The sequence below is a fragment of the Loxodonta africana genome, chromosome 26 (genome assembly GCF_030014295.1).
Source record: "Loxodonta africana isolate mLoxAfr1 chromosome 26, mLoxAfr1.hap2, whole genome shotgun sequence".
In the NCBI taxonomy this organism is placed as follows: domain Eukaryota; kingdom Metazoa; phylum Chordata; class Mammalia; order Proboscidea; family Elephantidae; genus Loxodonta; species Loxodonta africana.
The window spans coordinates 38777472-38793348 of record NC_087367.1 but is presented as its reverse complement, the minus strand read 5'-3'; the positions used below and the strand labels follow the sequence as shown (position 1 = coordinate 38793348).

Genomic DNA, 15877 nt, shown 5'->3' with positions numbered 1-15877 from the left:
AGTGTCCAGTAATGGTAACCAGGCACCATCCAGTTCTTCTGGTGTCACGGTGAAGGAAGCAGTTGTTTATAGAAGCAATTAGCCACGCATTCCATATCTCCTCCTATTCCTGATTCTTCTTCTTCCTCTGTTGCTGCAGGTGAATAGAGACCAATTGTTGAACCTTGGATGGCCGCTTACAAGCTTTTAAGACCCCAGGCACCCAGGCACTGTGCAACTAACTAGGAGGTAGAGCAAGAAGCACTAAACATGTTATTAGGCCAATTAACTGGGATGTCCCATGAAACCATGACTGTAACCCTCCAAACCAAGGAACCAAATCCCACAAGGTATTTGGTTTTTTATCAAGATATAATCCACATATTATGAAATTCCCCCTTTTAAAGTGTACAATTCAGTAGTTTTTAGTATATTCACAAAGTTGTACAACCTTTACTACCATCCAATTCCAGGACATTTTCATCACCCTAAGAAAAAAACCCTATACCCATGAGCAGCCACTTCTCATTTCCCCCTGCCCCCAGCCTCTGGAAACCACCAATCCATTGTCTATCTCTATGAAGGTACATATTCTGGACATTTCATATAAATGGAATCATTCGATATGTGGCTTTTTGTATCTGGCTTCTTTTACTTAGTGTTATGGATTGAATTTTGTCCCCCCAAAATATGTGTGGTGAATCCTAACCTCTATGCCTTTGGATATAATCTCATTTGGGAATGGGTTACCTTTGTTGGGTTAATGAAGCAGGATTAGTGTAGGGTATGTCTTGTATCAGTCTCTTTTGAGATATAAAAGATTAAACAAGCAAATGTGTAAGCAGGGATCCAGGAAGATCGATGCCAAGCCACATGGAGATCTCAAAGGAACCATGCAACAGAAGCTGAAGAGACAAGGACCTTCCCCCAAGGCTGACAGAGAGAGAAAGCCTTCCCCTAGAGCCTTCCCCTAGAGCCGGTGCCCTGAATTCGGACTTCTAGCCTCCTAAACTGTGAGAAAATAAATTTCTGTTTGTTAAAGCCATCCACTTGTGGTATTTCTGTTATAGCAGCACTAGATCACTAAGACACTTACGCATAATGATTTTACGGTTTATCCATTTTGTAGAATGTATCAGTACTGCATTCCTTTTTGTGGCTGCATAATATTCCATTGTATGGATATACCACATTTTGTTTATTTTTTCATCTATTGATGAATATTTAGGTGGTTTCTACTTTTTTGGCTACTATGAATAGTGCTTCAGAAAACATTGATATACCAGTACCTGTTTGAGTCCCAGCTTTCAAGTCTTTTGGGTATATACCTAGGAGTGGAATTGCTAGGTTGTATGGTAATTCTGAAGCCCTGGTGGCAAAGTGGTTAAGAGTGGAAAAGTGTTTAAAAGATTGGCAGTTCAAATCCACCAGCCACTCTGTGGAAACCCTATGTGGCAGTTCTACTGTGTGTTCAACTTTTTGAGGAACCGCCAAAATGTTTTCCTCCAGCAGTTGCACTGCTTTACGTTCCTACCAGCAGCGGATGAGGGTTCAGATTTCTCCAAGGTAAGTTGATTTGGAGTGGAACCTGTGGAGCTTGTCTCCTGATCGATGCCGTTTCAGATTCTCAGCTGAGAATGGAGGCTTGAGGAGAGAGAAGGCGGTGGGAAACCGTCACCAGGGGAGTGAGAGAGTGACTGGGTAGGGACATGTTTAGAATTGTTCGGTGCTCTAAAGACCCTGGAAGTTGGTGCTCAGGACTTCAGAGTGAGCCAAGCCAGAAGGGCTGTGTGGTTTTCTCCTCCCAGCCGCATGTAGTGCCCCCGTGCAGGCATGGAATAGGTGGAGAGCTTGGTGTAACCAGGTGGGAGTAGGTATAGGAAGCATAACCTCCTGGCCTTTGCCTTTGACCTCTGCAGACCTCACTTGCTCTGTCCTCATCCCCTCCTTTTAGACCTGTTTTTCTCCACAGGCCTTTGGGGATGCTGTTGCAGGCTCCCCACTCAAAGACAGGCAGGTGTAATGAGCAGAGCAAGGCTTTGGACCCATATCCTGCCTCTGCTGCTTATCAGTAGGATGAACCTGAGCAGTGTCGTCACCTGTAAAATGCTGGACTCCAGGGTGGTTGTGAGGTAGAAATGGGGTTGCAGGCAAATGATTTGCTCCCTGTTCCTCTCCACTCCCAGGCCTCTCCCATCCCTCCCTGGGATGTTCCTGAGCTCCAGGCTACACAGCTGAGACCCCGTGCAGCCCTTTTCCTGTTTCTTCTCTTCTCTTCCTGAGAGCAACATGGGGGTAGGGGGTGGGCAGTGACAGGTTCCTCTAAGAATCTCATGAAGCCGTGCACCATCTCCCCAGAAAGAATGTGCACACACACATGCACCTTGTGGGTTCCATGAGCCTCGTGAAAACTTATCCCAAGACCCCTTCATCCCATTCCCCCAGCTGCATAGTGTGGCCTTGAGAAGGAGCATCCCCTAGGGCAGGCAGCCAGCACTTCTCCCCTGACGTCTGTCCCTAAGTTAGCCTATTAGGCAATTGGGGTCACTACCAGAAGCAGGAGCAGAGTATCCAATAAGCAAGGTAAGCATGGTACTTAGCACATCATCATGTGTTTGACCACATGTTACCTTGCCTATTGGATAATCCACCTCTGCTCACATGCACATTGGCAGAACCCCTCTTCTCCCACAGTGGCTAATACTTTCTGTCTCCAGCATCTTCCTGCCTTAATGGCATCAGGCATGGGAAAGTAGGCGGAATCATAATTTCTTAAAATCATAGCTTCAGCTTCCCCCAGGAAGTCTTGGAGGCAGAACTGCTGATAAAGGGTCTGTGACCAGTCATTTCCAGATGTTTGTATGGGGGGGGGAGCTGGACAAGGGAATAAGTCCCAAACTGGACCAGGCCCAGCTCAGCCCTACCTCCTCCTCCCTCGTTGCACCTGTACTCTCAGGCCCCAAGTTTGGAATTTCCAAGGTGCCCTCAACTCTGTCTTCCCTTGGCCCCCACAACCATTCTGTCTGTTCTGTGTCTCAGCATCTCCCCTCCATTCTCTCCTCTCCACCTTAAATACACCCGCCTCAGCTTAGGTCCAGCTCCCTCTTCTCCTTCTCCATGCACCTTGCTGCCTGCATCTTCGTCATTGGCTGTTAAACTCTCCCTCCTCAGACTGCATTTCTCCCCTTTTCAAACCGGAGTCCAGACGTTTTAGTTTGGGATCCCAGGTCCCCCAACCTATGGTTTCCCTGTCTCATCTTCCTTCCAAGTGTTCCATCATGGACCTGTGACCCCAGCCACACTAGCCTCCTCACCACTCCCTTCTGCCCAGACTCCATGATGTTCCTTTGCCTGGAAGACCCTTACCCAGGCCCCATCTTCTATGTTCAAATTCTATCCTTCTTCCCTTCCTTCTTCATTTGTTTTTTCCAAATCAGGATCAAATCTCTCCTTTTTCCTAAAACCTTCCCCGATCCCCCTAAGCTGAAGGGACCCCTCCTTCCCTAGCTCTCCAATAGTAGGCATCACTTTCTGTCCCTTATTTTTTTTGTTGTTTTTTTAAATATCTCAGCCTGACTAGCCTCCAAGAACCTTGGTGGGGAAATCCATCGTATATTTTCACTACCTAATGACACGAAATAAGAAGGCAGAAATTAATCACTCTAAGCAGAGTGGTCCATTGCTTGTCCCCACATAACAGGTGCTCAGAAGACATTTGCTGAATGGATGACTGAATACCCATCCCAGTTCCTACAAGCAGGTGCTTCTGCTTGTAGAAACTGGAGGCGCGGAGAAGTGAGCTATCCCAGGGCCACACTGTTAGGAACTGAAGAGCCCGGGACTCAGCCAAGCTGTCTGGCTCCAAAGTCTGTTGGTAGTCACTGGCTCCACTGCCCCCAGTAAGCAGGTCAGGGAAGAGAGTGAGCTGACAAAATGGAGGCAGAAGCGGAGCTGGAAGATGAGCAGGGTCTTGGAGGACGCTGAAGGCTTCAGCCACCTTGCCCCTACAGTGCTTTGATGAGGGTGTGAAGGAATCAGGCTTACACTTCTAAAAGGAAACCCCCTCCCCACACAGCTGTGGCTATGACCTCTCTTAGCGCTTTGCCTCATCAGGCAGGAAGCTGAAGGTGAGTGAGATTCAGGAGCTCTTGGGGTAGGGAAAGGAGGAGGGAGGATGGGTAGGGAGAAGAGCCTTGGCTGGCATGGTCCTTCTCCCTGCCCTCGGTCTCCTCGGCTGCCCCTGTTTCCCACCCCCACTCTCTCCTCCTGCCACCCCTGTCACAGCTCCATCCTAGGAGGTATGTGACCCTACCCAGGGAGAGGTTTGATTCCAGGGCTTCCCCCAGGTGCTTCCATACACATTCTCTCTTTTACTGTCTCTCTCTCTCTCTCCCTCTTATAATCCTCCCTACCTGGCATAGCTTCCAGTTTATAGAGAGGAAATGAGTGCTCGAGGGAGCCAGGTAACCTCCCAAAGAATCACAGCTTTTATGGGGTGCAGCAGGAATTCAGGCTAGCTCTGAGGACTCCCCAGAGGAATTTTGCAGCAGATTTGATCACTGAATTTTCACGGCCTTTTTGTAGTTCAGAGAATTTAGGCCCAGTGAGCACCATAGATTGGAATCTGGGAGAAGGGTTTGGTGAATTCACAAACAAACCAGTTAGAGCCTTACCCTGAAGCAGTCTTTGTGGTGGCTGAAGCCCTACCAGGACCCTTACTGCATAGCCCCAGGGAGGCTCATGCGCCTCTCTGTGGGGACAGCAGCATGAGGAACGTGGGGGGTGCTCCAGGGTGGGCAGTGACAGCCCCTAAGTTCCTCCTTCCACCCTAGTCCTGGACACAGCTGGGCAAGAGGAGTTCAGTGCCATGCGAGAGCAGTACATGCGGACAGGCGACGGCTTCCTCATCGTCTACTCAGTCACCGACAAGGCCAGCTTCGAGCATGTGGACCGCTTCCACCAGCTCATCCTTCGAGTCAAGGACAGGTGAGGGTGGTGGAGCAGGGCCTCCCTGCCTCAGAAGGGGCTCAGTTTCTCTCTCAGATTTTCAGGCAAAAGCTGAGGCACAGAAGGGCAGAGCTGAATTCAGACTTTGTTCCCCTTCACTCCCATCCTAGTTCTTTCTATGGGGCTAAACTGCTCCAAGGCCTCGAGGGGTCACCTCCTTCCCACATCTCATAAATTGTCCCCTCAACTGAGGAATCATTAATAACACCCTCCTTTTTCAGCACCAGTTTAACCAAATTTCATTCAAAGAAAAAATTAATTTTTTTCTTCAGTGTACATTGCAATGGACTGCCAAAAGAACAAACAAATCTGTCTTGGAAGAAGTACAGCCAGAATGCTCCTTAGAAGCAAGGATGGCGAGACTATGTCTCACATACTTTGGACATGTTGTCAGGAGGGACAGGTCCCTGGAGAAGGACATGATGCTTGGTAAAGTAGAGGGTCAGCGAAAAAGAGGAAGACCCTCAACAAGATGAATTGACATAGTGGCTGCAACAGTGGGCTCAAACGTAACAGTTGTGAGGATGGCACAGGACTGGGCGGTGTTTCATTCTGTTGTACGTAGGGTCGCTATGAGTCGGAACCGACTCGACAACACCTAACAACAGAACGACATACATTGCAATTGGTTAAGTCTCATTTGACTGTGAGATTTACAAGCCCCTAATTAAAGGCTCATTTTTTTTTTCTTAGCATTCTGTGGAGTAATTAAATAATTTGGAGTCTGTTTTAAGTCCAACTGGTCTTGTCAGTTAAGAAGAAAGCAGTTAATTGGATCTCAAAGAGACAATCTCAAGCAAATAAGGGGACAAACTAATGGGAAAACTGCAAGCCCTGAACAAATCTCAGTAAAGACGGAGGAATCCAGTTAATACCTGTTCCAAAGGCAAAGTGTTAATAACCTCACACACACACATACTGTCTCTAACACACATAAAGCTCTAATAGATAAATGTGGGTTAAGCTCCTGAATATATGAATCTCAAAAGAGAAGACATAATTGATTCAGATGTGGAAAAATATTCAACCTTCTTGCTGATCAATGAAATGCAAGTAAAAATAATACAGTACTATTTTTCACCTCTTCAATTATAACTTTTAAAATGAAAATACCCAATGCTACTAATGGTGCTGAGAGACCAACATTTCATTCGCTTTTAGAATGCAAGTTGGCCACATGTCGATCACACCTTTAAGATGGACATGACTCTTGATGTCTGCTTCCACTTCTGGAATCAATCCTGATTTTTCAGCCGCCATGTATCAAGTGCCAATTGTGTGCCAGGCCCTATCCCCGGTGCGCTTCATTAATTACTGCTGATGACCATAGCAGCCCTGCATGATAGGTATATTACAATAACTGAGAGATGTGGAGAATAGGGACTGGGAATTAGTCCCCATCCCAGCAGCCCTGCCAGTGGCCTCATGGACAGTGCTGAGCCAAGGAGTTCTTATCACCAGCTGTGGTAACTTACACTGGACTCAGGTCCCAGGACAGCCCCTTGGTGGCCTTGAAACAGTCCTAAGGGTTCAAAATAAGACTGCCAGCAGTCCCAGGCCCCTTTTTTCCCAGCCTACCCCCTGGTATTGGCCTGAGTACCATCCCTTCTCTGGAAACATGGAGGGAATGGGCTTTGGAGCCCCAGGCTGACTGAGAAGGTGCTGTGGGCTGTGTCATGCCCAAGATGTGGCTGTGCCACCTTACCAGGTATCCACTGGAGCAGTGAAGCCTCACAGAGCCACTGTTGCTTTATTTCCCAGGGAGTCGTTTCCGATGATCCTTGTGGCCAACAAGGTCGATTTGATGCACTTGAGGAAAATCACCAGGGAGCAAGGAAAGGAAATGGCAACCAAACACAATGTAGGTTGTATGTGTGTGTGTGTGTGTTGGACCACAGTGTAAAAGTTGATACCCCATCACTCCTGCAGTTGTGGTGTGCTGGAATGGAACTTAGGCCTCCTAGTGTGAAACAAGACAACAGACCAGAGAGATATAGACCAGACAAGAGAGCTGGGCCGGGCAGGCTCTGAGATGGTGGGTGTGTTGCAGGATAAGTGGGCACAGACTGGCCAGGGGTCCCAGTGTTGAGTCCTGTTGATGGCCCTGCCTCGCCTCAGCCTTTCCTACCAGAGTCCACTGTGGAGGCCCTGGAAGAAGGGACAGAAGTCACCCCAGGATAGAAAAATAGAAGGAAAGAAAAATGACTAGTATCAGGAAGTATTTTAGTTTGACAAATGAAAGAGTCTTCAGTCTTCAAGTATATAAAAAGATAATATTCTTCCATTTTTAGGGAGCTATTAAATACCTCTCGGACTAGAGAACAAGAGGGAATTGGAAAAGCTATTAGTAAAACTTTCTAACCTTAAAGAGCGAGAAGCCACCACCACAGGTGGTATGAGGCTGTTGGGGTCCAGGGACTCTGGGGGGGGCTTTAAAAACGCACGATCCCTCTACATCTCTGAGAATCTGCATTTTTAAGGGTTTACAGGGCTTTGTGGGGCTCAATGCCGCTTTCACCAAGTTGAGCTTGCCTTTCAGATTCCGTACATAGAAACCAGTGCCAAGGACCCACCTCTCAATGTCGACAAAGCCTTCCATGACCTCGTTAGAGTAATTAGGTGAGAGCTGCACACTTTCCTAGAAGCAGGGTCCTCTGCCGCATGGATGGCACTTGACAGCAGCTGGAGTCTCCAGTAACAAATGCAGCTCCTCGTTTCTGTGGCATGTGAGGCTGGGGGATTCTGGGCCTGTTTTGGGGTGTCTTTCGTGTGTGTGTGTGTGTGTGTGTGTGGTAAATTGTACGTAACAAAACATTTGCCGTTTCAGCATTTTTTACATATGCAATTCAGTGACATCAATCACGTTCATCTTGTTCAACTATCACCACTATCGGTTCCTATTTTTGGATTTCTTATGCCTCAATCCATTTCTTTCTCCTATCTCCACCCACCCTCACCCTCACCCAACTGTGAACAGGTCTGTGGGTGAGCCTATGCCCACAGCTAAATGGAATGCCTTCCTGAGGGGTCAGCTCTAGCAGCCTCCTCTCTGGCCTAAGTCCTGCAGCTTAGCCTCCCTGGAAGGCAGCTCCCGCTATTCTCCCTCCCATGTTCTCTCAACACTGAAGCTTTCAACTTCGTAAAAAGTAGGTCCATCTCCTTTTCCTGACTGACATCAGACCGCTCTTTGACATTTCACCCCAGCAGCCAACATTCTGATTCCCAGGCTCAAATTCAGAGGCATCACGTGCTTATGTGTTTCCTTTCCAGACCCCACGCACTGTCAGCCTCCGAGTATTGTCAAAAACCTTGCTGAATAAACCCTTGTATATTCCTTTGTATGATCAGAGTTCAGACCTTAATCACCTCATGCCTAGATGATCGAAGCAGGCTTTTAGCTGGTCTTCCTGCCACCCTTCTTTCCCATTTCCCAGATCCGCAACATTCAGAGTCACCTACCCAGTGATTCTTAAACACCATTCATGGAGCATGTTGCCTTTATAGGGAACTCTAAGGGCTATTGGTTATCTGTGAAATCAGACCCAGGTCTATACCAGTTTCCTTCTCTGTCTGCCATCTCTCAGCTCCCATGATACCATGCATGTGTACACAAGCATGTGCACACATGCACACACACACACACAGGCTCAGCAACCTCATTTTCTCACTATTCTCCACTGTCTTAGGCTGGGTTCTCTAGAGGAACAAAATCAGTGAAACATATATATAAATATAGAGAGAGAGATTTATTTCAAGGAAGTGGCTCAGGTAATTGTAGAGGCTGGCAAGTCCCAAATCCATGGGTCAGGTGTCAGGCTGTAGGCTTCTTCTGACTCACATGGTTGCAGAGGCTGATGAACCCAAAATTGGTAGGTCAGGCTCAGGCTACTGGCTCTCATTCCAAGAACTAGAGGTCAGAGGATGACGAGGCGAATGCAGGATCGACAGAGCACTTTGCCAGCACATCCGTATATATTGGGTGCAGGCTACACTTACAAGGAAACTCCCCTTTCAACTGATTGGCTGCTTACATCAGATCACAAAATGGAGGATGATTACATAATACCTGCCAAACCACCCAGAATCATGGCCTAGCCAAGTTGACACATAAACTTAACCATCATACCCACCATGGGCAGTGGCCTTGCAGCCTTCACTTTATGCTTTTGCTGGCACTTCCTGTGCTGCACTCTTGAAATGATTTTCTCCTGGGCATTTTGCCTGCAGTTAGCATGTACCAACAGCAGAGGGTGATGATATCTTGGTTATGGACCTATAGTTCCAAGTGCAAGTTTTAGTCATAGGAAAAGAAAACAGAAAGCATGTAAAAAGCTTTTGTACTCAAGTGACCTACCGTTTTATTTAAAATATGAAGCACAGAGGCCAATACTATACAAAAGATAAAACATGACATCACTTAAGATTTAAATATGTAGCCTCAGTATAATGCCGGTAATCCTAATTGGTAGAATGGTTTAGGTTTTCCTGTCCTCATCTCCCTCCAGAGTCACTATCTGGGCAGCAGCTCCACTCCCCAGGCCAGAATAGGCCTTCTCTGCCACAGAGCTGGGGCAAGAAAGGGGAGGAGCAAAGGAGAAGTAAAGCCTATTCTGACTTGGTTTTTCTGTTCTTTGTTTCAAAAGGCAACAGATTCCTGAAAAAAGCCAGAAGAAGAAGAAGAAAACCAAATGGCGGGGGGACCGGGCCACTGGTGCCCACAAACTGCAGTGTGTGATGTTGTGATGGGCCTGAGGCCTAGGGCACGGCAACCATGAACTGGCTAGGCCTCGGGACCCCTCCACTGCCTAACTGCACTGAAAGACATTTCTAACCACAACCCCGACGACTGGGTTTTTTTTTACCCTTGGCCCAAGGACTTGGCACAGGAAGGGAGAAAGGGAGGGTGGGTAGGGAGGAGACAGGGTTTGGCTTTGCCAAAGGGCACAGGCTTTCCAGTGTCTCACAAGAGACAAGGAAATGACACATAAACAGAAGCAGCATCTAAGCCTTTCATGTGTTGATTCAACCCAGTTCCTCCCCTTCTCTTAGTGGATATGTGGTTTCTTTTAACTACATAGTGTTGGTTTGCTGTGGAGGTGTTTATCCACATACAAATACAAAATAAGCCATAAACAAACTTTTCCCTCTGCCCCCAAACAACAGTGTCTAAGCTTGGATGTCTTTTCTAGATTTTTAAAATTATTTTAGTGATTATTATTAAAGGGATCTGTGCCTGCTGGCTGGCGAAGTTTCTTGTCTTCAGAAGACCTCTCTGATAACAAGTCTGGAAGGTCTTATTTTACTTTTTTTTAAACTGAGTTCTTCCAGCTATATCAAAACTCAACTCAATATGAAATTATAGTGACTTAGAGAACAGAAGTTAACAGAAACTGTTGCTGGAGGCCTCAGGCCCTGGATCAAATCCAGGTGGGGAACAGACCCTACTCACAGCCTATGAACTGGAGAGAAGACAGATGTGTTTACCCAGAGGGCTTTGCTGTGGTCAAGGATGCAGAGATTAAGAAACTATTTTTTTTGGGCGGGGGGGAGAGGTTGGCACGTCAGTTCTAAAAGAGGTTATCATTACTTGGGAATGTATAAGCTGATGGGCTTTGCAAAAGTGTGAATTTATTTTTCAGACACGTGGGTTAAGTTCTGTGTTCTTCCTGGCCATGTGAGAGGGTCCTGGGTTTCTCAGATTTGTTTCTTTGTGCTCTCTCCCATCACCTGTGCTGCCTGGTGCCTCTCTGATATAAAAACCCTAACACGGGCATGTGTGCTTCTTCATGTCCAAGTATAAGCTAATGGGGACACGATCCAGAAAACTCTAGTTCATGCTGAATATTAACCAAAAATTATTCAATACCACTAAAAGAGCACCATGAAAGCCCTGGAACCATTTTCCCTGAGTCAACTGACAACCACCTCTGTAAGCATTTACATACATAGCATTAGGCTGCCTTTCCAGCACACACTTTATTAACCTCTTGGATCTTGACTATTAGATGTGATTAGAGGAGAAAGGAAGATAGGGCTGATGACAAGGCTCCCATGCACCTGTTTCTGCAAGGGGGACAGTCCTCCTGACTTCCTGACGATGCCATCCACCCTCCCAGGTGCTGCTGGTGTGAGCCCAGGACTGGGTGTCTCCTAGTCAGGGCAGGAGTGGCGGGGCAACAGGAACAGCAGCATGCCTGAGAGGTCTGAAGGTGAGGTGGCACGGCCGGTGGCCTTACCTACCAAGTCTTACAAACCAGATCACTAGGCAAAGTGGACCATCCCCAACAACTGGCCTGGCCAATCTTTGGACAAAGAAACCCAGGGATAGTGAGCCCAGATCGGACATTGAGACACCTGGATTCTTCTCCATCTTTGAAAGTATGTTGAGTTCCTAACTCGGCGAAATCACCAGCAGCAGGGACCCAGCTGAAGAGTGATTCTGCTGCAGAATGAAACACTTGCATTTTTGTTCATTGGAAGTAAAACTTTGTATTTGTCTAAGTAATTTCCTCAAAGGAAGGATAACAAAGATCATTCCAGATGAGGCACTTCAGAGTTTCTCAGGATCCTTTAATGTTAGTGAGCATTTTAAACACTAAAAAGACAATGTTCGTTCCAAACCCTGCACTCCTCTGAGCCACATCTGTGGCAGATGTGTGAGCAGCGGGATGGCAGCTCTCAGCAGCCATGTGGAAGGGGAGATGATGGAGGAAGAAAGATGGGAAGAAGGATGGAGATGCTCTGCATTGAGGAAGTGGTGGGGTAGGACAAAAGCCCTGCACACAGGACAGTGTCTACTGCTGGAAAGTGTGTGCCCACACAGACCACCACCAGCACACCCTTACCTGGGTACAGCCTGCAGCTCCTTGGCAGCACTGAGGGGGCATCTTGTAGAAAGTAGATCAGTTGACCTACAATGGGGCCCTTAGCTATAGAGTAACCAGACAAAGGGCTCTGATGGTTCCTGGGTCGGTCTTCTAGGGATCTATCCTGCAGACAGCCAACAGTTGAACCCCACAGTGCCCAAGAGAGAAACTGGTTAAGGAACGGCCTTCTGTAGCCTCTGCTCTTGGATAAACTTTACCTCCCATGGCCTCATTTTCCCATAGGAAATAGATAACACTTTTAAAAGACAGTTTGTTTTGTTTTAGAGATGGGGCTGTGGTGGAGGTGGCTCCCAGATAAGCCAGACCAGGCCTGGGAGCAGAGGAGACCTGGGCATCCCCTGTGTAACATCTCTGTGATCACCTGACAGGTTCAGCCTGGGAAAGCAGCTTGCCACATTACTCCATGACTGAGGAGCCACTGGGACTCATGTCTTTGGTGATATCCTGATGTTCCCGCTGGTTTCCAGACCCTCTGAATAGTACTAACTGTACATCCCCTGGAGCACTCCCCTTACTCCATCTTTGCCACTGTGTGCTCTCAGATTTCCTCCCACTATTCTAACACCACCTTAGGGGGCTCCTTTTCTCCCCAGCAGGACATCCTAGCCAACCCACTTGCACAGTCCAGGGCCACGGCCATGGTCACTTACTTCCTCTGCACTTGGCCACATACGGGAATGTGTGGTTGGTCACTGGTTTCCAACCACCTTGGATGTTTTCTATGAGGACTTTGCCCACCACCTTCTCGTGGTGCTTGCTATGGAGAATGTCTAGTTGGCCTAAAGTGGCCTGTCTCTCTTTGCCAGGAGACATGACCCACTAACACATGGCAACTCTAACCCTAAGACTCCTCAGATGTGTTACGATAAATCTGGAGCCAAAGATGGAGTCTCTCCATTAGCAGACCGTTAGGTTCAAAATAGCATGTTGGGTTTACTTAGAATGAAAGATACTTGAATTCATGAGCACCCCGCTTTTGTTACATAGATGGCCATTGTCGTGAACGAGAGCGACGCCTGAAGATCATGTGCGAGCCTTTTATGTTCACTTTTTATTAAGTCTTTGTGTATCTTGACTCATGAATAAAGAGAAACACTTGCCTGTCTTGCTTCCTCTTATTCATATATGCCTAAAGTTTTACTATGAAAATTGTGAGTTATCAATAGCTTGCCCAGATCACCCCTCTCTTACCAAACGTGTCCTTGGTCCTAACCAAACCTAAAGTGAGGAGACCACAGGTGGCCTTAAGGAGATTCCTTCCTGCATGGGGCCAAAGGATGAAGGTAGGTTAGTGCAGTGTTTAGAGACAGCCTCTTGATGTTGGGCAGACCTGACCTTTATATGCCTTTGAGCAAATTACCTGCTTTAATCTTCAGTTGCCCTGCCTGCAAATGAAACAAGAATGTGCATCTTCTTAGTAGCTTGAGTAGGTCCCTGATTGGCACGAACGGTTAAGCACTCAACTACCAGCCAAAAGGTTGGCAGTTCGAATCCACCCAGAGGTCCCTCAGGAGACAGGCCTGGTGATCTGTTTCTGAAAGGTCACAGCCTTGAAAACCCTATGGAGCAGTCCTACTCTGCATGCATGCGGTCACAATGGGTCAAAATCAACTCAATGGCAACTAACAAGTGGCTTGAGGACTAAAGCTAAATATGGTAAGGGGCCCAGAAATGATGCTCTTTGTAATGATGCTCTATTGGATTTTCTGCTTAGCACTCCTTTTCATGGAAACTGCCCCTGCCCATCCACAGGGGTACAGTGTGCTTTCATTTTTCTGTTGATTGAACCTGGTGGGTACTTGACCAAACTGAGCCTCTCAGAGTCCCTGTTCTAGTAATTGGGAATAGAGACCAAGTTCCTCTTCTTGGTACTTCTTTGATTATACATGAAACATGTAAAGCCGAGAAGCTGCAGGGTGCTTCTGACATCCTCTGGACTAGGAGTAGAGAAGGCCAGACTGCAGAGAGAGGCTGGAGGAGAGGGGGTGATGGATGGTCAGGCCTGGCTTCCTGCCTCTCGTTTCACAAATATTCATTAGGCCCTACCATGTGCCGGGGGCATAGTTGGTTCAGTAGTAGAATTCTTGCCTTCCACATGGGAGACCCAGGTTTAATTCCTGGCCAGTGCAATGTGCAGCCACCACCTGTCTATAAGTGAAGGCTTACATGTTATAATGCTGAACAGATTTCAGCAGCACTTCCAGACTGAGATGGACTAGGAAGAGAGGCCTGGTGATCAACTTCCAAATATCAACTAGTAAAAACCCTATAGATCAAAAAGTCTATTCTACAACAATAGTGGGGATGGCACAGGACTGGCAGTGTTTTGGTTCACTGTGCATAGATAGTGTCACCATGAGTCAGGAGCCAACAGCAGCTAAGAACACCACCATGTGTTAGGCATTAGGCTAGATATATGGTACTAGATAGTGAACAGTGCAAAGGGTCTCCTAATAACCCATTCTCCTTTTGCCCCTTAGGTCAGCACAAATGTTCTTCCTCTTGCAGTCAAAAGTCTACATGATACACTATTTGTAAGACATCCCATGGCATGACAGGTTTTAGTGTGTGGAGGGTGGGCTGGCTGGCTCCATTTTAATGACCTGGGATAGACTGGACAACAGGAGGGTAGTCTTAACTATAAAGGCCAAAAGTCCCTCCCAGTGGCAGTTCTTCATCCAACAGGCATTGGGAGTTCAGACTGAGTGTGCTGTTTCTTTGATCCTCAGAAGTAACCTTAAGTGGGAAAAATTGGAATCTTGGAAAACCACCTGGACTGGAGTCATCTTCACAAGGACAGCATACACCTGGATCTTTCCAAACCCATGTCCACACGCTCTTGAGCCCATGGCAGGGTGGACGTCCTGAGTCCCTCTGTGACCGGGGCTTATGGAGCTCCACCCATATCCTGGCCCCAAAGAGGGCATGCTTTTTTAAAAAAAATACTTTCATTTGTTACTATGGGAGCAAACATTTGCACCCACTTTAAATTGTCTATCTCCAGAGGTGCACCCAGCTTTGGCAAAAGAAGCCACAGCCTGTCAGTGGGATGGGTGGCCACCACGGTCTGGCAGGTTTGGGGTGCTCTCCCCCTTGTAGCACCAACACACCCAAATACCAAGAAAAGGCTGACCACTTGCCTCTGCAGCCCCATCAAAGTTCCTTCCCAGGCTGTGCCACCTCCCGCTCCCACTCATTGTTGAGTCCCAGCCATCAGCACCCTCTCCATTGTCTTCAGGGCAGCAATGAGGAACCCACCTGTCTTAGTCATCTAGTGCTACTTTAACAGAAATACCGCAGTGGATGGCTTTAACAAAGAGAAATTTAACCTCTCACAGTTTAGTAGGTTCCAAGTCCAAATTCAGGGTATTGGCTCCAGGGTAAGGCTTTCTCTGTCAGCTCTGGAGGAAGTCCTTGTCCCCAATCTTCCCCTGGTCAAGGAGCTTCTCAGTCACAGGAACCCCAGGTCCAAAGGACGGGCTCTGCTCCTTGTGCTGCTTTCTTGGTGGCATGAGGTTCCCAACTCTCTGCTTGCCTCTCTTTCCTTTTATCTCTTGAGAGAGAAAAGGTGGTGCAGGCCCCACCCAGGGAAACTCCCTTTACCTTGGATCAGGGAGGAGACCTGGGTAAGGTTGGTGTTACAATCCCACCCTAATCCTCTCAACATAAAATTACAATCACAAAATGGAGGAAAACCACACAATACTGGGAAGCATGGCCTAACCAAGTTGATACACACATTTTTGGGAGGAAATACTTCAATCCATGACACCACCTCATGGTTCTGTTTGAAGATTAGACATGTCAGCTTGAGTGTGGCTTGCAAACCTGAGTCATGACAAGCACAAGGTGAAGCTGAAACCCAGGGTAAACCATGGACAGGCAAGCAGGGTGCATCCCTATGTCTTAGGCTGGGTTCTGTAGAGAAGGAAAACCAGTGAAGCATATATATATATATATATATATATATATATACACATATACACACATACACACATACACAC

At 47.3% G+C, this 15877-nt stretch overlaps 1 protein-coding gene across 13 annotated transcripts in view; it reads left to right on the top strand.

Annotated features, from left to right (window-relative positions):
• MRAS (muscle RAS oncogene homolog) overlaps positions 1 to 15716 on the top strand; it is an 81842-nt gene extending 66126 nt beyond the window's left edge. For 8 of the 13 annotated variants that reach the window (XM_064277263.1, XM_064277264.1, XM_064277261.1 and 5 more), the window contains 4 exons: positions 4812 to 4965; positions 6748 to 6847; positions 7526 to 7605; positions 9630 to 15396. In XM_064277263.1, the coding sequence (XP_064133333.1) occupies positions 4812 to 4965; positions 6748 to 6847; positions 7526 to 7605; positions 9630 to 9729 (434 nt within the window). In that variant the 3' untranslated portion in view covers positions 9730 to 15396. Of the gene's footprint in view, positions 1 to 139; positions 330 to 824; positions 993 to 4811; positions 4966 to 6747; positions 6848 to 7525; positions 7606 to 9629 lie in introns of all 13 variants that reach the window. The other 5 variants (XM_023538811.2, XM_023538809.2, XM_064277266.1 and 2 more) reach the window with 3 other exon arrangements.
• Positions 15717 to 15877: the final 161 nt, after the last annotated feature.